The 20,256-nt window shown below is 44.2% G+C and overlaps 1 protein-coding gene across 1 annotated transcript in view; it reads right to left on the bottom strand.

Moving 5' to 3' along the window:
* Positions 1-20,256, bottom strand: part of ZNF704 (zinc finger protein 704) — a 657,857-nt gene that overhangs the window by 432,553 nt on the left and 205,048 nt on the right. The window contains exon 2 of the mRNA XM_078685607.1: positions 15,433-15,680. Coding sequence (XP_078541733.1) covers positions 15,433-15,680 — 248 coding nt within the window. The remainder of the gene's footprint in view (positions 1-15,432; positions 15,681-20,256) is intronic.

Here is a 20,256-nt window from a genome sequence, read left to right as displayed (position 1 = left end):
TGAAATATTTTCAGTTCCCACTAGCCTGGGGACATTGGGCCCCAATTAGTTTGCAGTAAGTCACAGAATCATGTCTTAATACAAATAACAACAACTTAGCCTTCTTTTCCTTGCTGTGATTTTCCAGTCTTTGATTCTATGCACAATTTTTTCAAGAAACATTAATCGGAAGCGTATTCTCAAAACAATGTTTTAATAAGGACAATTAAAGAAACAATTTTCAAGTGCATAAGTGACAGTAGGGTACTACAGCATGCTTGGTTCTCAGGCAAAAGTGATACAAATACACAATGAGAGCATCACAATTTACATATTCTGTAAACAACCAGAACATTCAATCTAATTATTAATACAGGTCTGCTTAGTTAGTCAACGACATTTCAAACAACATTTATAAAGGGATCATCATCAGAACTTGAATCAACATTTGCCCTAGACAGTGCAGTGCAGAATCCTTTTTTTTTTTTTTTAAAACCTTTATTGTGCATCAATAGCATACATGTACGGGCCTACAACCACCCTGGCCGGCCTCGAAAGCAATTTTTAGCGTACCCGTCAATAATAGAGTCACTCAGCAGTCTCCCCAGTACAAAATACGACAATTTCCCCAAAATAGTACTCCAGTTTAACGTGACCGTTGAGTTACAGGATGTAAGAAGGTTAATTTTAATAATACAAAATAAAAAGGATCAAATGCAATACGATCAACCAAGGACATATAGCGTGTGATGCACACAACCGAATATCAACAGAGCGGAGAATCATAATCGGAGTATCGGTGGTGAAGTATACTTATCAGGATGAAAAACAACAAAAAGCGCAATGTCTAACCGTCAAGCTGACCCAGAAAGGAAAGAAAAGATAAAGAAGACAAAGAAAAAGAAAAGAGAAACGACAAAAAAGAGGCCCATAGAAACTGAGAAAGGACAAAACAAAAAAAAACCACTTCCAACCCCCCACCCTGCACCTCTGCAGAGGCTACGGCCTACCCCACCCCCCTAGCAGCGTGCCTGTCGCCCACGAAGAATACCCGAAATTTAGTCACAGAAAGAGAAGGAAAAAAGTTAGTTTTTAATGTTTTTAAAAACTGGGGGAGGGCCATCCGTACTGGCTCCCGGCCACCCCGTCCCGCAAAATACCCTCCTCCCCAAGATACATAATCCACAACAGTAATCGATCGGATCAATCAATAATGGGGAGAATTATCAACATATTGCACTACTAAGCGTAACAGAATAACACGTGCCCCCCATCCCCGCCAGCCACCTAATTGTCAACATTTTAAGGGAGACAACTTATCCTTGGCCAGTCCTTACAAGTCCCCGGAGGCACGTCTGCCAATCGATTCCCGCATCAGCCGATATAAGGAAACAAAGTGTCCAAGCAAGGCCGGAGAGCAACACGAGCATACAAGATGGACGTCGCTGGCCACCAGCAGATTCATCGGCCCATACGGCCATCTTCCCCAAGACAGTCCCGGGACATGTATTCCACAGCAAGGATGCGAGGACAAAAACGGAAGAAGCAGGCACGGGAACCAGCCGTCGCTGTGACAAAGCAAAGGACGTCGGTAGCGGAGCAGCGTACGGAGCCATCAACAACAGTCGTGAAAGGGAGCCATCAGAATAGTCCAAAGCCACGGATAGCTGTCTACGATTCACAGCATAGTCCAGTAGCATTCGTACCCCTCCGCATACACGGGCGGTCACGGTACCCCCCTCGGAGACAGTTCGGGGCAGATCCTCGTGCACCAAGAAGTCGTCCGACCGTGAGTGCCCCAGCATGAGCGTGATATCATCCAGCTTCTTCCCCAGCTCACGGGAACAATGTTCCCAGGCAGATCGAAAGGCACCAATCGCAGCAAGGATCTCACCGCAGAACAGCGTAGCCCTTTTCTCACATACCGTAGCGCCACATAACTGTACACACTCAACCTCTTGCTGTACCCCGGTAGCCAGGATGGCATTCTCCATCTCATCCAGGCGGCATTCTGGTGTTTCCATCGCAAATGGGGACTGGGAATCGGTCAAAGGCGAGTCCAGCTCGATGCGACAACTATCCGATTCGCGGAGACAGGGAAGGCAAACCCCCAAGGAACGGTCTCCTGCAGCGGTCATCTGCGCTCCGGTTCAGCGCCAGCCGAAAATTCGGGAGCGGCCCGCAAGAACCGGGCCGAATCCTAAGCAGCGTCGGAGCAGCTACCATCTGCGCTCCTCATATATAGAAAGTTCCCACCAGGCCAACGCTTCGGGGGTGCTCCACGGCCGCGTTGCTTGTCAAGCAGGACGCCTGTGGTGAAAATCTGACCGATGGACACTGCGCTCCAGTAGACCGACTCCGCCCCAGAACAGATGGCCGCTGTTGTTGCATCAGCTCCCGGCCATATTTAGCAGCAGACGCCCCGGTGCCAGAGTCTTTCAGGGCCGCTGACTGCCGTCGCAGATTTCTTTGGGTATGGGGCCGGCAGGGATCTCGGGATCGCGCCATCGGTTCCAGCGCTCATTCCCCAACACCAAATTGAGGCGCAATATCAGGATGATGACAGGAGAGTCGTGCGGGGCTCGGAGGTTCACGGAGCCGGGAGCCTACGTGTCCGTCCCAATCGCCATCTTGGCTCCTCCCCCTGCAGAATCCTTTTTAATTTTATGCAGTAGTCTCTGTTAGGGGATGCAGGTGCATCAAGATATGAATGAGAAGAAACTGGTATGGTCAATTTGAATATAGACAAGGGCACTAGAACCTTCGAGAGCAATGCCAACTTAGTACTGTGGCCTGCCAAAAATAACATCTCTGATCACAGACAGCAAGCAATTTGCAGCCTGGCGGGGGACCGACATATGAGAGCTGCCACTGGGTACTGATCAATCACCAAGTTTATACGGTTGTGAAGTGCAGGCAATCAGGAACGCAAACTCAATTGCTAACACTTGTAGAAGTAAGAGATCTTATCTGTCTCACTGGTGCAGGGACACCCCTAGTCTACAGGTTCAGTAAATGAGGATCGACACTGAAGTGAAACAAAACACAGGTTTATTATATCTCACGAGATAAATCTCATCACTCTGACACTGCAAGTGCTGGAGGGAGGGGGCTAACAAGTATAAATTCACACATGGCATTTATATTGGCATTTATATTTTTCTGCGCCTCGTGAAACACATTGAAACCACTTTGTCATTGTTACAGAAGGCTTCCACGACCCCTTTGCATAATGCTTACATGCTTACATGCTGAACTGTTGAATCCTGATAAACCCTTACCCACGTCATCTTTGTAGATAGGCAAGGGAGGTTACAGGCATTGGTAGGTAAATAGATTAGACATCTGTGCATGTAGGCCCTTCGGCAGGGCTGGGCTGCTTACTCTGACACACGATCATTAACAGTACAACCCGTTTTCAGTGAACACGCAACTTCTAACTTTATGAAAGTCCCCGCAGAAACACAAAAATGGGGGCTGGCAGACAAAATTGAAGAGGAGTAGAGGCTAACTTAACAGAATACATTTTTTACCGTTCAACACACTAATTAAACTGACATTGCTCTCAGAGATTCCGGTGTCCTGTTCTGTATTCCAGTTGACCAGATCAGTTTCTTCGCATTCATATCTTGACATGGTTTCTCCAGTTTCTACATAGAACTTGGAACACTACTGGACTATCCTTAACAAACAATAGAACAATAGTGCTTGATCAACAATCCTGTTCATGGATGTTCTGACTTCAGTTTGCTTGATACTAATTAGATCTCCGTATTTGCCCGGGTGCAAAATTATTCGGATGCCATTATCTAAAGCCAAGAGAGCAGTAAGGGATGTCTCCCCATAGTTATTATGCAATGTATAACTTATGTTTGGAAACTGGAATATGTATTTGGTGCTGTAATAGTAGGTGAGCTAATAACTGCCCAGTAACCAGGAACAGTGCATCCATTGGGGCGTGGGTGCGTAGCCCCCCCGCCCGCAGCTCCCTCAGCGTTTCTGAATTTAAGGAAACTGACTCAGTTTACTTAAGTTCAAAGACGCCGAGGGAGAACTGACAATCATGTCAGTCAGCATGACGTCGGACCGCCAACCCCCTTTAGAGACTGAAGGAGGTGGGCAGTCTGGCGTCATGTTGACTGACATGATTATCAGACCGTCACCAGGGGCAGGCAGCAGCACAACACAAGTGCGCATGAGTGGGGACGGAGGGCGAATTCTTATCCCGTGCCCAGTCACGTGCACTTGTGTTTGAACTGGTTTGCGCATGCCCGTTAGGAGCCACCAGGATTGGCTGAGAGGGGCTGCCAGTCCACTCCAGTGCCGTTGTGAAAGAGCCAAGGGGAGCAGAGGCGGCGCGGTGTTCAGTTAGTTCTATATTTAATTCCCTGTCTCCTCCCCCTGCCTGGTGAGCCGCGACCCTCCCCCCCCCCCCGCGAGCCGCGACATTAGCTGAACTAAATGTCTGCAAATAAACAGTCAGTGAGCCACCAACCGAACCAATTGCCTGAAGCACAGGGGCTGGAGCTTGGTTGAGAGTATGCAAGCCCAGAACCACGTTTTTTAAATGTATTAGAAGTTTTATGTTGCACCGTGTCATGATGATGCCACAGCGCTCTACATAAGTATAAAAACATAATATGTACAAGTGTAATCAAATGCAATCACTAATCAAACTCACTTCGAGTTTTTGCTACCAGACTAATTAACCGATCGTCTTCCACTTCGTGCACATATTGTTGTTTCTTTAAGGAAATATCGTTTAAAAAAAATTCCTTATCACATTTATGTTGTTTTCTTGGCTAATGAAACAGTTTGGGCAGGGGGTTATCTCTGCATTCTGGGATTTGTAGTCCTCGTCATCGTATTACTAACCAGGACTACAGGTCCCAGAATTCATAGAACAAATCCTGGACTTGATCAGCTACTCGTCCGAGCATCTGGGAAACGTGAGAGATCAGCAGTTACGAGGGACGCTTTCTCCATTTCACGAATGACAGTTGAAGATGTTGTTGTTTCGAAAGGTGTGGGGTGTTGAACTAGAGTCTTGGTGCCTCACCAGAAAAAAATCGAGGTTTCATTATTGAATTGTGAAATTTCCAGAGTGTTTGTTTCCGATAATTGACATGACATCTCTTAAACTGACCTTAATCAATGATTTCTCCCTCTCAGTAGGGTGGATATATTCATATCGGTACCCTCATTAGAGAATGCATTTTTCCTGGGAGACACATTTTATTAGAATTAATATTTTCCTATTCAGTCAGGAGAGACAGGTTGAATTAAAATGCGAGTCACCCTACTAGTGTCACGCACCTCTCTAAATGCCCCTTGATAGAGCGTGCATATTCCTACCGACAACACACACTTCTCGTTAATGTGTTTGTGTTCCTGTCAGTGCGCGGGGCCGCTTGTCAGGGTGCATGTGCGATGTGCTCGTAGACTGTATGCTTTGCTACAAATGAGTGATGCCAGCTCTCACTGGGGTGTTTGTGTTCCTGTAAGTGACACACCTCTCTTGAGATTGCACGTGCTTCCACCAGCAGCAGACACCTTAAAGTATCTATGCACCTGGCAGCTACAGTACTTGGTTACTTTGAAGAAACAATATTACAACTTAGATTTATTTTCTTCTCTAGTCTAAAATATGTCATGTTGTATTAGACTAGACCACGGAGGTCCCTGGCTGTGATTTGGAAGATGCATCTGTCCAGTCTACTTAAAAATTATTTGAAAAAGTGAAACGTCATTATGTCTGCTATTGCACAAAGCCTGTTTGCGTCACGCTTGCGACCCTTACTAAAAGTCCAAATCTGGCTGCAGACTGACGCATGTTTGTGGCCCTGTCCTGTGGCGCGAGGCCTTCCGTGCCCCAGCGGGTCATTGCAGCATGGAGGGTCGTCGGTGCCCTGTGGAATGCACCACAAACTCCAATTTAGTGTGCCTAAAGGTTTAAAATCACTTCCACTTGCCTTTCAAAACTATAATTGTTGGAAAATTGTGAAACTCCACTCTTATTGGAGAGGATATACACAAGACTGTGGACTGAAGAAATACATGCCTCAGAAGTAAGGTCGGGACTGGCCTCTGTGTGCTTTAGACATTCAGGTAAGGTGAATCTGAGCAATGGGCGACGTGCCAGGGCACGGTGGCACCATCTTTTCATGAAGAGAGATGACATGCGCAAAGGTGCACCAACATTTATGTTTGCGTTGGCCTCTCCTGTTTGATAGATTGTGAATTCCAGTACGTCTGTGCATTTTGCGTAGCAGAGGCTGCCTGTGTTCTTACTGTGTGCAGTAGACATTGTTTTGTGAAGCGGCTGTTTAATTTCTAGAGAGATTCACCGGATATTGATTGCTACAATTTTGTTGTATTCTGGCGCAGTGCACTATCGGAAAGAGTTTTATTTCTGCAGATCTGCATTAAACTGTTTATGTAGCAAAGCAATCTCAACAATAACGTGCATCTTTCTGCAGCACTCTTGTATATATCGACTTTGAACTGTATGTGTGTTTGCTGGGTTACAGTATTAGCATTCCACGCTAATATTTCTGGCGTAGAGTCCAAACCAAGAAGTGATATCACATCCTCTACTAATGCATTCTTCCTCCGTGTATCTTCTATCCCTGCCTGCACCCGCCATCTGTGCTTTCTCTACCCTGCATCCTCCATCTGTACATCCTCTCTAACAATGCATTCTTCCTCATTGTATCCTCTCTCCCTGCAACCGCCTTCTGTGCATTCTCTAACCCTGCACCACCTCTCCGTGTATCTTCTCCTTCCACCCTTCTTCTGTGCATCCTGTGCATTCTATAACCCCGCACCCCCCTCTGTGTATCTTCTCTCCCTGCAACCTCCTTCTGTGCATTCTCTAACCCTGCACCACCTCTCCGTGTATCCACTCTCCTTCCACCCTCCTTCTGTGCATCCTGTGGATTCTCTAACCCTGCACCCCCTCTCCGTGTATCCTCTCTCCCTGCAACCTCCTTCGTGCATTCTCTAAACCTGCACCCCCTCTCTGTGTATCCTCTCTCCCTGCACCCACCTTCATGCGTTTTCTAATCCTGCATCCCCCCGTGTATGCTCTTTCCCTGCACGCTACCTCTGGTCATCCTCTAGCGCTGCATTCCCCTTCTCTGTACCATCCAGTGTCCGCCACTGCTTGCAAACAATGAATGTTAAAAACGTCGAGGGAATGCATTTCAGCGCTTTAGTTCCTCTCCTATTTTACGTGTTCACTTGGTCTTGCATTCCCCATGAGTTAGCTTTTTAAAATGTTGTTGATTATCTGTATTTTTTTCTGTGCATACTTTGAGGCAACTTTGAGCTACTTTTCTGATTTCCCTCCTGAGGCGGAAGCCGGGAGGTCCTCCTGCACCCTTTGCAATCTTTTAAACTGCTACCTGTATATCGCTAGATTAAAATAGCGTTTTACCTTTTTTAGGGTCTATTGACATTGCGCTTGAGTAAGAAGCGTTTTTATTTGCCACATACCTGTAGCGCCAGCTCATTGCTGCCTGGGCCCACTCTCAGCTGAGCACAGACGCTGAGGGTGTGGTCCCGGGAAACCGAAGCCTCCACAGCGGCCATCTTGGGGGTAAGGAAGCGCTCTGGTGCGCTCTAGTTTCATATAAAAAGGACGGTCTCCCTCCGCGTAGCGGACGCGATTGCGGACACGCCTGACTCACGCCTGACTCACGCCGGAGTCATGCCAGAGTCCTGCCCGTCTGCGCCCGTCCGCGCCAAGACGGGCCCAGGGACCAGTCCCCCTGGTCTTCCCCTGGCTGGTTTAACCACATATCCGTGCCCCCACCTTTTGCAATTAAATCATGCCATGACCCCCCCCAACTCCCTGTGTAAAAATTTGTTAGACCCCTCACGCAATCAATATAGCTGCCAATATTGCCCCTACCATCTGATCAAATCGCCTGAGATTGGGCAGAAACCAGCCCACAAGCTTAATATGGCACTTTTGAATTGCCGTTCCCTGCCAAAACATGTCTCTGAGATTTCATTTCTATTGCAGGACTCGGCACTGGACATACTGTTTCTTACTGAAACGTGGCTAGGGCCTAGTTCTAGCCCAGATATTGTCCAGGCTTTGCCCCCGGGTTATCTAATCCAACATCTTGATCGATCAGGGAACATAGGTGGGGGATTGCTATTCTCTACAAGAATTATCTAGTCTGTCGCCTCTTAGGTAGCCCATTATTGGACCGTGAAAATGTTCATTCTTCGATCACTCTTTCACCTCTAGTTTCTTTCACGGGGCTTTTAATCTACCGCCCTCCAGGATCCCTCGGACAATTTCACAGGTCATTGTTGGAAACGGTCGTAAATCTCGCCAGTTTAGCCCCCAACTTTACTATACTGGGAGACTTGAACCTCCACTTTGACGATCCACATGACACTATTGCTGTGGATCTGGCTCAAGATCTAGAGACTTGCGAGATGCTTCTAACAGTCCAAAAGCCTACTCACTTAAAGGGACATCTGCTTGATCCCATCTTCTCTAATATCACCGATCTTATCACTTTGCACCCGATCCCGATCCTTTGGTCAGACCATTTTATTATACCTTTCACTTGGAAACTTCCTCCCTCAGCCCCGGTTAAAACCCTTATCACTAAACAAACAAGACACTGGTCTAAGCTTAATATAAAAATATGGTCGGAAGTATTAAGTACTACTTTACCGTTCACTAACTCAGACATCAATATAGCAAACTCAGAGTTCAACCAGTGGATAGAGAACTCACTGGACTTTACCTTACCAAAAAAATCTGTAATTCAAAAAAGGGGACCTATCAACCACCCTTGGTTTCTTCCAGAGCTTCGAAAACTCAAACAGAGCTGCAAAAAAGAGGAAAGACTATGGAGAAAAGACTTTGACCCGGAGACAAAAATTAAATATAGAATCTCCATTAAAGCCTACAAAGCCGCGCTCAAGGCTACTAAAATAGCCTTTTACTCCAAGAAAATCATTGCATCACCTAACTCCGCGAAAGAGATCTTTACTATTGTCAAAAGTTTGCTGAAACCCCCGGATCCCCCCTTGGCCCCACAAGCATCTGGACCCCGTTCTGAAGAATTGGCACTTTTTTTTCACACCAAAATTCAAAATATTCTTCTGGCCCTCCCCCCTGTCCTTATTCCCCAATCCCCTCTGTCACCTAAACCTCCTTCTCTTGGTTCTACTTCCGAACTCTCTTCTTTCGCTCTGCTCACTAAGGATCTGCTATCCCCCCTCCTCAACTCAATCAAAAGTGGCTCCCCCCTTGATCCTGTCCCTATTAACACCTTGAAGCTAGTTATGCCTATCATGGAGTCTCCCGTCATCAACCTGATTAACACCTCGATCGAAACAGGCACAGTCCCCGTGGACTGGAAATTGGCCATGGTCAAACCGTTGTTGAAGAAATCCAATCTTGACCCAGATGACCTATCTAACTACCGTCCCATCTCCCTTCTCCCGGCCAATAGTAAATTGGCTGAAAAATTTATAAACCAGCAACTGTCCTTATTCCTGGAAGCCTCCAATTTACTCCATCCTTCTCAAACAGGCTTCCGTCCAGGTCAAGGGACTGAGACGGCACTCCTCAAGGTGGTGGAAGAGTCTAGGAGGATCCTGGACACAGGTGGCAATGTGGCCATCATCCTCCTAGACCTCAGCGCCGCTTTTGATACGGTTATCCACTGTATCCTTTTAGCCCGCCTTAACGAAATTGGAATTTCGGGAAAGGCTCTTTCTTGGCTCGAATCCTTTCTCTGCGACAGGTATTTCAAAGTATTTGAAGGTGACTGTCACTCCTTGCCCCTCCCCCTGCAGTGTGGGGTTCCACAGGGCTCCTCCCTCAGCCCCACACTTTTTAATGTGTACATGTCCCCTCTAACCAAGATAGTGGCCCCTTACGGAATCGAACTGGTCAGCTATGCTGACGATACTCAGCTCGTGGTCTCTCTTAATCAGACTGATCTGTCTCACCCGAGTTTGAGTAACTGTCTCGAAGAGGTATCACAATGGATGGGCTTATCCCAGTTAAAGCTCAATAATCAAAAAACCGAACTGATGTTACTTGGCGGGAAGGCATCTTTTAACTCCCCTACGCTATGGCCCCCAGCTATGGGTGCGAGTCCAACCCCAAAAAACGTCATCAAGAGCCTTGGGTTCTGGCTTGATGACGATCTTACATTTAAAGTACAAGCCAGAAAAACCGCGGCGATCTGTTTTGGCTTACTTAAATCTTTACGAAAAATTCTCCCTCTACTCCCTGATAGAGCCAAAAAAATCCTGGTACAAGCCATGATCCTGTCGAGGCTGGATTATGGTAACGCGCTCTATCTGGGAGTTCCAATTTCAGTAACCCAGAAACTTCAGGTGGTGCAGAATTCTGCCGCTAGACTACTGACGAGCACTAACCATCGCTCCTCAGATAAGCCAGCGCTGAGATCACTCCACTGGTTACCCATCAAAGAACGGGTACATTTCAAAGCCCTCTGTATTGCCCATAAAAATCTTCAGGGCAAAGGCCCCCCCATCCTGGCCAACTTGATTAAAAGTCATAAAGCCTCCAGAAACCTTCGCTCGAATGACCAGAACCTGGCACAAGTCAGTAGAATTAACAAGGCCCGTTCAGGGGGTCGTCTATTCTCTTACAACACCTCAAGGTTGTGGATTCCCTGCCACCCTCCCTCCGACAGGAGCCCAACCATCTTTCTTTCCGTAAGAAACTAAAAACCTGGCTTTATCCAATAAATTAGTTTTTCTTTTCACCTCTCCGTCTGTAGCTGCAAGCGCTGGGATGCCTTCGGGTAGCCATGCGCTATATAAGAATCATTTCATCATCATCACGAGCCATGCCAGGTGTCTATGAGGGGCTTTGATTGAGCACGCAGGCGCGAAGGCTCAAGCCAAACAAAGTGCCTGTCAGTGGGTTGGTCTCTCTGCAGAGCACACAGAACAATATTTGTGTATTCCATTTGCAACTGAAATTCTGTGGAAATGTATGTGAAGGGGTACACTGATGTCAAAATATTTGCAAGGCAAATGTAAGAGAAAAATTAAAGTGCTTATATTTGAGGGAGTGCAGTGCATGTTGGGGGTGGTGAAGTGACAAAGATGTGACGAAGGGCATTTGGGGAAGAGTGAAAAGAGGATGCTGAAGAGGAAAGAGAGAGGGTGCAGATGGACAAGATATGCAGAGAAAAAGAGGATACATATCTAACATCAAGCACACATAGTTGAAGGCCCAAACTCCTTCCACAGGACTCAATGCTATTTAATTCACAGACTCACTATTTCAGAATTTAAACATTTTCAATTTTAATTATTTATAAGAAATCATTGTTGTTACTCATTTATCTTAAACAAATAACACCCAGTGACAAAGCCAATCATACTGACAGGCTTTAGGTGTATGGCAGTTGCTGTGCCAGTTATCTGGATACAATTACATCTCAGAGAGAAACTGAAATACTGGTCTGATGGCACACTATGGGAGCCACAGAAATGTATTTGGCATATTCCTTTATAGGGAGCACCCACTTTTTTCATCTCACTTAAAGGCCTGTCTGCACATGTTTCTATATGACTAGTTACAGCCAGCAGCTGTGGGTGCTTCCCGAAGTCTGGTTAGAGCATATTTTTCCAAAGTTAATGCTGCATGCAGTGCAAGACACTGGGCAAGCATACATTTTAAAGGGCTAAAGTTGTCATGCAGAACAATTTACATATTACAGTAAATGTTGAACAAATTAATGCAAGAAGATATGGGGCAGTTTTTACTGTGTTTAATATTTCAAGACTATACGTTCCCACCACTTAATAAGCCTTGCTTTATCACTGCATTCATTTGCTTTAAAATGCACCATTTGCCAATCTTTTTAAAATTTCTTTCTCAGGAGAGGGACACTCCCTAGACCCCAGGTTCGTCTATTGAACTTGTTTTCTATTGGAAAGGGTAGAGCCAAAGCAGTCTTGCTTAGTACCCTAGCCCTCTTCTCTGAAATAATGTATGTTTTCTCTTTTATGAATGCCTAGAAGAACTGAATTTTTAGTCCATTAATGACAGAAATAGTGCTGAAAATCTCACCAAAAAGATGCCAATTTTTTTTTAATTTCTTCACTGGGGAGAAACCCCCTGAACCCCCCTTATTGCCGTCGAGCTCGCTCGCTGCACTCGCTCGCATACGTTGGTTCGTTCTGCATACGCCTCACCAGTTTCAAATACTACCAGCCGCCACTGCTAGTAACTGGGAGACCAAGCATCATCACCTTTGAGTGATTGTAAAGTGAAGTAAAGGAGGCTCTATAGGGTTTGACCCTCTTCTGACATTTGGAATCTGGTTAATGCCAAGGAATTAATCAGACCCAAATATTTTGCATGATGTTTAATTACATTTTATTTTGTATGACAAATACTTTGCTTTATACGCATTGCAAGTATTCTCGGTCTGCCTTTTCACTTGGACCCCAAAAAGGACTCTCTTTGCTATATTGGGTGAGAACATACATAGTGTGTTTGCAAAAGGTATGTTGATAGAACAGGTATCTGAGCATCCTCTGTTAGTGAGTCCAGGAGGATTTCTAAACACAGAAGTGGCTGCTACCGGACCCGGGTGGTGGGGCGGGAGGGGGATGTTTCAAAAAAGAATAAAAACTTAACTGGAACGTCCGGCCGCTGCCTCTCCTCTGTCCTCCATCATCTTCCTTCTTCCTGCAGTCCTGGCCGGCAGCAGGAAGCACCTGGGATCCAAGGCTCCCCTGAGCCAATCACGGCACTGCAATCTGAGCAACGTGGTTCAGCGCTCAGATGGGGAATGGGAGCCTGAGCATGTTCTTCACCAGTCTATGTAATGCAGCCTGGTGGGGAAGATGCAAAGTGCACATGACTGTTTGGCCGGTCATGCAGTCATGTGCACTTAGGGAGTGTATATCACTCCTCCCCTTGCTGTGACCAGCCCTGCCACGCCCGAGACCCACTGACTGCAATAGGAAAACTAAACTGATAATAACTATTGTTATTATCATTTTGTTTTTACTTTTGTTCAGTGAGGTGACGCTCCTCCACCTTAGTGGAGGAGCCGCCCCTGTCTAAACACTGTATCCCTGAGTGGAAGATGTTTGAGTAGTCCATTTGTCTGGGCTGAGTATGTAAGGAGTAAACTAGCTGCAGAGAAATAATTAGGTTTACTCCACAGAATAGTGGTTTCAGTGTGACAATGAAATATCTCAGAAGAAAAGTCTGATTGGCTGAGACAGAGCAAGAGGGTTACAGGTAGCTGAAAGGATGGGAGTTAGTGAAGGGCATTGTGCCTACTCAGAGCAGCACTAGTGCCCTTTCAAAAGGGCAGCCAAAATGCTCAGGAATCCAAGTGGCTGAACATTGTTTCTCCAGGCAGAGGACCAAACCAAAGTGAGCAGATGCACTGCTCTATGCTGCCATCCATAGCCCATTTTTATGAGGCTCAGAAGATGGATAGACCCTGGAAAAACAAACACATGTGAAACACAGTGATGTATGACTGATAGATCTACACACCCCAAACAGTGAGGAAGTGCACTGGTTGAAAACCCACTCCACTGTCCATGGGGTGGGCCCTCCTCCCATCATGGTACTCAGTCAGGACAATACGTTGTATGTATCTCAGCCAGGGGTCTATGCATGCCCAACATTACGTGGACCCTTGGATTTTGGGAGGAATGGATGTCACTCAAGCTCAGTGGAGTTTATTACACCTCGGTGCTGTATACCAGTGCTGTATACCAGTAGGACATGCATGGTGTACCTCAAGGGAAGGCGGGATGACCTTGGGGGAACATCTGTTCCTTGACACCAAAACTTGAGGTCTGGGATATACAGGACACAGAGCATCGCTGTCCTGCCCACTGATCAAACAGCGAAGCATTATTGACCCGGAGGCATGCCTAGGGTGAGGGGAGGGAGGAGAGGTTAGTTAAGGTGGGGGGAGATGGCTTTGTTAGAGTTACATGTATATATAAATATTGATTGCTTATTTCCAAAGGGGAGATTTAATCTTATAATAAACTCACTAACACATGGATTGCAAGTAGACGTTGTGCCAGGACCCACCTCCACAAATCATTTGAGAACCTTGTCACACCTTCTCTGGAATAAGAAAGACCATTCTACAGAGGCCCTGGCTCAGTCATTTGATGTTGAGAAGGCTGTGGACTGAGTAGAATAGGGACACCTTTTCTACACCCTCTCAAAATTGTGTCAAACTTTCATCACAAAACTGAGATGGCTGTATGAACTGCAAATGTAAACTGTGGAGATTTCCAATCAAGACCTATCCCAATCTGACGATGCACATATCAGTGGTGTCCACTATCACCACTTTAACTCTTACTGGCATTGGTAACTCTGTTGGCTGCACTTCACCTCACAGAAGACATATGTGGTACCTAGAGACTTCAGCAGGCCAGATTAAAACATTGCTGTATGCTTATGATATATTGCTAACACTAACCGATCCCAATGTGTCCATTCCAGCAACTATGCCCCAGATAGCTATTTCATAATTCCCTGAATTTGAAATAAACTGGGAGAAATGTGGGGCATTTCCTATGGATGTACGATTTCCTCACCAACTCATTACACTTGAAACCAGTAGAACCAGGCCGAAATTCATGTATTTTAGAATACGGAATCTTTGATACTGGCCTCCAGAGACATTGTACAGAGTAGGGCTGCTTCCTGGCGGCCCTTGCTGGAGATGTATAAGCCAATGATGTGACCTACCCCACATTCTAAGGCACTCCAAAAGTCTAAACCTTTACTCCCAAGCTATTTGGTCAGAGCTTTCCAGAGCAATCACTGTCAACACACCACAGTCCATATACTTAGAACTACTTCACAAAGTAGAAGACATCAGATGACTATCCACCTAGTCACATAGATGGCTGGTGACCTCTTTGGTAGCAGTCAAAATATGCAGTCTACGACGCTAGTGTCAACTGACAGTCTCCATGGTCGACGAATAAATAGAACAACTGACAACCAATGCACAATGCAAGCACATCATAAACCACATAAAAGAACAGAGGATTGTCTTTGAGCAGATATTGGGCCACCTACCAAATAGAGCAGCAATAAGGATAATGACAAGTCACCCCACAATGGTGTAAACAAACTGCTCACAATAAAGGTCACACTACCATTACCCATCACAGGGTTGAATATACAGTGAGGCACAACTATTTTGCCAGATACTATAATTTTCAACACAATATGATGTACAGGATGCCCTCATATTATCTGAAAGATTTAACCACATGAAACACCTAGAGTCCTTTCTACTGGAATGAGACTACAGCTGACAACATGTCGTACCCGTAGAGGCAACCCAGTGGGCGTCGCCCACCCCTTTGTTCTCAACCCTTCCCACCACAAGCAAGCACACTTTATATACAGTGGCACAACCTTACCTTGCTTGAGGAACATCAATATTTGAAGAAACAACTTTGCGTTTTTGTTCGAGGAGGCAGATGGAGCGTGTGTTGTCTTTTTCATGCTCATGGACACTGTTATGCCTTTTGGTCTCCGTCATCTTCACATCTTCCTCCCTTGTGCCCAGAAGTAAGGTGGGTTGGTATGTCACCTCTTGGCTGACTTCATTGTGCGTTTCATCAACTTGAAAGGGATTGGCGACTATTTCCCGTTTACTGCCTGAGCCCTGCAGCATTAAAAATAAACACAAAATGGTCAAAATTACTTAGTTGAAAAAGTGCTAATTAGTTGCTTTAATGCACCATACAGACCAATAAAATGACACTTTTACGTTCCTCAAAATACATGGTACTGAATACTGACAAATTTCCTTTGAAGTACCACAAAATGGCAATATTTGTTGGAAAGATAAAAATGTAAGCTTTGATTAGTTTCTTTGTAAGTGAATCATTCTAAGCTGAAAGTAACTGAGAAAACAGTTGCCAAGCAACGAAAAGAATACATTGCCAAATTTAACTTACTTTGCCGCAACTACATGAATACATTGCTCAATTTAACTTACTTTGCCCATAGTTGCCGACCAAACTGACATTCCAAACTGAAACTGCATCACTCTGCAACAAGCCTCTTAAGCCTATGGTAGAATACATGCGGGGTGGCTCACATAGCTGCCAGCATGTGTTTCTCACAGGAACATTGGATAGAAAAACATGGGAAACCCTCAAGGTAAATAAGGACCTTGGGTAACAGTTATATATATGTAAACAAAGGTCCTTAAACAATCAGATATTAGCAGGATATATATAGTCTGAAAGCAATGCTATATTTCAAATGTCCAGCCGGACACAAAATTTAATAATGTGAACAATTAGACAACCGTAGTTGAGAACATCATTGTAGTGGGACACAATCCTGTACACAACACAAAAAGACATTTCAGGCAAGACAGGTTTAGCTTGTCAAATGCAAATTCTTTCAAGCTTAGTATAAACAGTCAGTGCACTTGTTTTACACCATGGATTAATGCACAGAGCTGTTTAACATGGGTCGACGGCCTTTCGATTCTTTCAGCGAAATAGTCGGATCATCTTTAGGACCATGATAAGAACATGCCGGATTTGATTAAGAAATTGCCTCAGCGTTTCGAGGGAACCAACTTTTAGTTCAATTTACGATATATCAGAATACTGTAATCTTCTAATGTTCAACGAACCAATTCTAAAATCTTTATGAACAAGTCAATTCCATGAGAACTAAATAATTCCAGTTAATTACATGGAAAACACAGCTACGTCTTTGTGACAATGCACGATTCAACGCAGCATCCTCGCTGGAAATTTACGAGTGAATTGTCCTGAAAATGATCCTACTATTTCGCTGAAAAGATCGAAACATCGTCGACCCATGTTAAACAGCTATGCGCTTTAATCCATTGTGTAAAACAAGTGCACTGACTGTTTATACTAAGCTTGAAAGAATTTGCATTTGACAAGCTAAATCTGTCTTGCCTGAAATGTCTTTTTGTGTTGTGTATTTGTTATGGTTCATATAGGATACTGGATTGTGTCCCACTACAATGATGTTCTCAACTACGGTTGTCTAATTGTTCACATTATTAAATGTATTGTCTGGCTGGACATTATCCTACTAATATCTGATTGTTTAAGAATCTCACAGGAACATAGCAGGAGAATGCCATGAAAGTGGCATTAGCTCTGGTAGAGTGTCTTAGGATACTAGTAGGCTTTCCTGTTTTCAGTTTCAATTTGTAGTAAATTCAGGTGTTTTTTTTTCAGTGTTTTCGAGCAATTTCAATACCTCTAAGAAACAGTTTTTATCAGTGGTTACACATTTTCGCGTCATTAAAAACAACAGAAATAGTGTTTTTCCATCGTTTATGGAAGTTTTGCTTTTAATATTGCTAGCTTTCTACACTGATAGTGCATGGTCTATGTACAGTGTATATGAGGTCCAAATACATTTTTACAAATCAACTTATTGTAGTACACCATACAATACTACAGGGGAGAAGATGTAGCTTTACGGCTAGAGCTGTTGACCTCAAGGCTGGGGAACCAAGTTCAATTCTCGGCAACGACACTCAACATCCTGTGGTTCTGGGCAAATCACTTAATCTCCCTGTGTCCTTGTGTAATGAAACTGGTGCACATGTGCAGCGCTCTGATACCTGATATCTTCGAGTCTGGTTTGCGCTATACAAAACTCTAAAAAAAAAAACAAAAAAAACTTCTTGAATGAGTCTTTGTTCATGCACGCTCGCTCTTTCTATTCCTATGTAAACTTTTATCTGTGAAAAGGCCTTCTCAACATTGTCACTTGAGATGGGCAATGGCAAAACAGCCAGTACACAATTGGCTAATTCTGTTGCTCACATAGCTTTCCATGCCAGTACTGGTGCACCTGAAGATTGCACTTTTTTCACATCACTATCAATATGCGACCGAAGATCCTCACATTTCTTGCCGTTGGCATCACCACTCAGCAAAAATTCTGTAAACGGTTGCCATATTGATAATATAGTATTCACGGCCTCTAGGATTGTGAACCTCCAGCTAAAGGACACCGTTGGGATGACTCTTTTTTTTTTATGCCACACAGAGCACAAAATGAGAAATATTAGCATTTTAGTTCCAGCGCTTAACAAAGCAGTGCACCAGAAAGGACTAAAAAGTCAATAGGATTCTTCATTAACTCTCAAGATTGTAAAGATGCTTTCAGCATACCATCTACCAAGTAACAAGGATCTATTACAGGGAAGCACTTCAGCTCAGGTATCGATTTCTACAGGTCATCACACAACTTTTTCATATATGTATCTGAATCACTACAAATACAAACAATATCACTCCAGCAGCATTCTAAGTGACACTGCATTCCATGCTTTCCAAATGTCTGGTCTCAACCACTATCCCAGATGCTTGTTGACAGCACTCTTTTCACATATACATGTCACTACACCTTGCATTGAATGTTTGAAGCCTGGGGTGCTTGGCAATTCACCTACTATCAATACTGACTCGCTAGAAAAGGGGGCTGATGTATCAAGGGGTTTTACCCATTCTCTGTGGGTAAATGTAATGGTACGTATTGGGAAAGATTCTTATGAAACCACTTATTTTGCCTATAAGTGAAAGAATAAAACGTAGCCAAAATATCAAATATGGCTATGATATTTCCTGATTCTCTACAGTATATAAAATAATTAAATAAGACCTAAAACATGCTTCTAAACCCAGCATCTTTAGACCAAAGACCACAAAACTGAAAAAAGCAAAGGGAAGAAACAATATTTTAGTGACATCCCTAAATAACAAAACTCAAGTAGAATAACGTTTGCCCAGTCTTTCTTGCTGCTACCTTGTATAACAAAATTACATTATATTGGCCCTTCAGGAAGAAATAAAAATTACTCTTTCCCTCTCCTTTTCCTTTCTTTGAATGGCATTTAGTTTGTGGTTGTGCAGGTGTTTTTTCAGTGCTTATATGATTACACTGGTGAGGGCTATTTCTCTTTCGGTAGGGTTTTATCAGTTATTATAGGTTAAAACCTAAAACAGGATACCCTAGATACTAGCAATGAGTATAGAGAAGACACAAGAGATAATCTACCCTGATGTACTCAGCAGTCGTTCGATTGCCATCTTTTACTTTAAAGGCCACAAAACAATGCTGAGCCCGTTGATTATCACAGTAATATCACTAGTCATGCCTGATTTTCAAATTATGTAGCTTTTCCACAGTTGAGAAGCAATGTAAATACCATAACAGAACGATTTGGAAGACGCTTGCAGATAAACATGGGTCTCTCTTTGTGAGTCCGACACATATTTATATTGTCCTTTACCTCTGACATAGTTGTTTCAGTGTGTCCCAGTTCCACCTGCTTGAGGACATGGGGCTTGAAGGACATAACCGGCTATAGTGAGGGCATGAAGGCAGCTACCAGAACATCAGTGTTCTTCTTTGGAGAAAGCAAATTCTTTGTCGAAGTTTGCTTCATTGGACAGAACACCAAGGAATTTGGCTTTAAGTGAGTGGTAATGCCTTGTCTGGTTGGGATCCTCATGGTCGCCTGTCCCTGCATTAAGATCAAGATCACTGTCTGGGACAGTGGTTGAACCCCCAAGTTATGTCCCCAGCAAAAAGGAGGGCATGGGAATTAATCCTAGGGAGATTTCTTTGCACTTGATGGGCAGAGAGAAGTGTCATATTATAAGAGACTAAAGGGAACAAAGCAACTCATTTGAACAATTCATTGTATAGAAGACAACACATGCCATAACAATCCATTTAGAAAAGTCACTGTATGAAGATGCTATGGTGCATAGAAAGGAAATATGTATTCAAAATGACTTTGGTATAAAATTAAGAGAGCACGCAGGAGACATTTGCGAATTAGTGAATGAAAACGCTTGGTACTCAGTTGATTCACACAATACAAGAAGAGAATCCGGAGTATTAAAAAATGAAGGTCATACAACTAAAAACATCTTGGGTTGTACTGCAGTCCATTGGAGAGTTTTAGCTCATACATGACTTACTCAGAGAAAGGGATGGAGATCCCTATTCCCTAGAATCAAAGGACAATAGGCAAAAATATACAAATGTTTGCTGAAAATATTTTGGTGAAGACACTCATAAGAGCCAACCAGACACTTACAATAAGCATAGAATAGCACTTAGGAAGGGGTAAGCAAAACAAAATGCATCCAGGACAATGTTTACAAATTCCACATCTGGTATGTCCAGTGAGTGGCATCTGATGGTGAAAGGAGCCAAGG

This window comes from Lissotriton helveticus, chromosome 4_1, assembly GCF_964261635.1.
Source record: "Lissotriton helveticus chromosome 4_1, aLisHel1.1, whole genome shotgun sequence".
NCBI lineage: Eukaryota > Metazoa > Chordata > Amphibia > Caudata > Salamandridae > Lissotriton > Lissotriton helveticus.
This window is presented reverse-complemented; position numbering and strand designations above follow the sequence as displayed.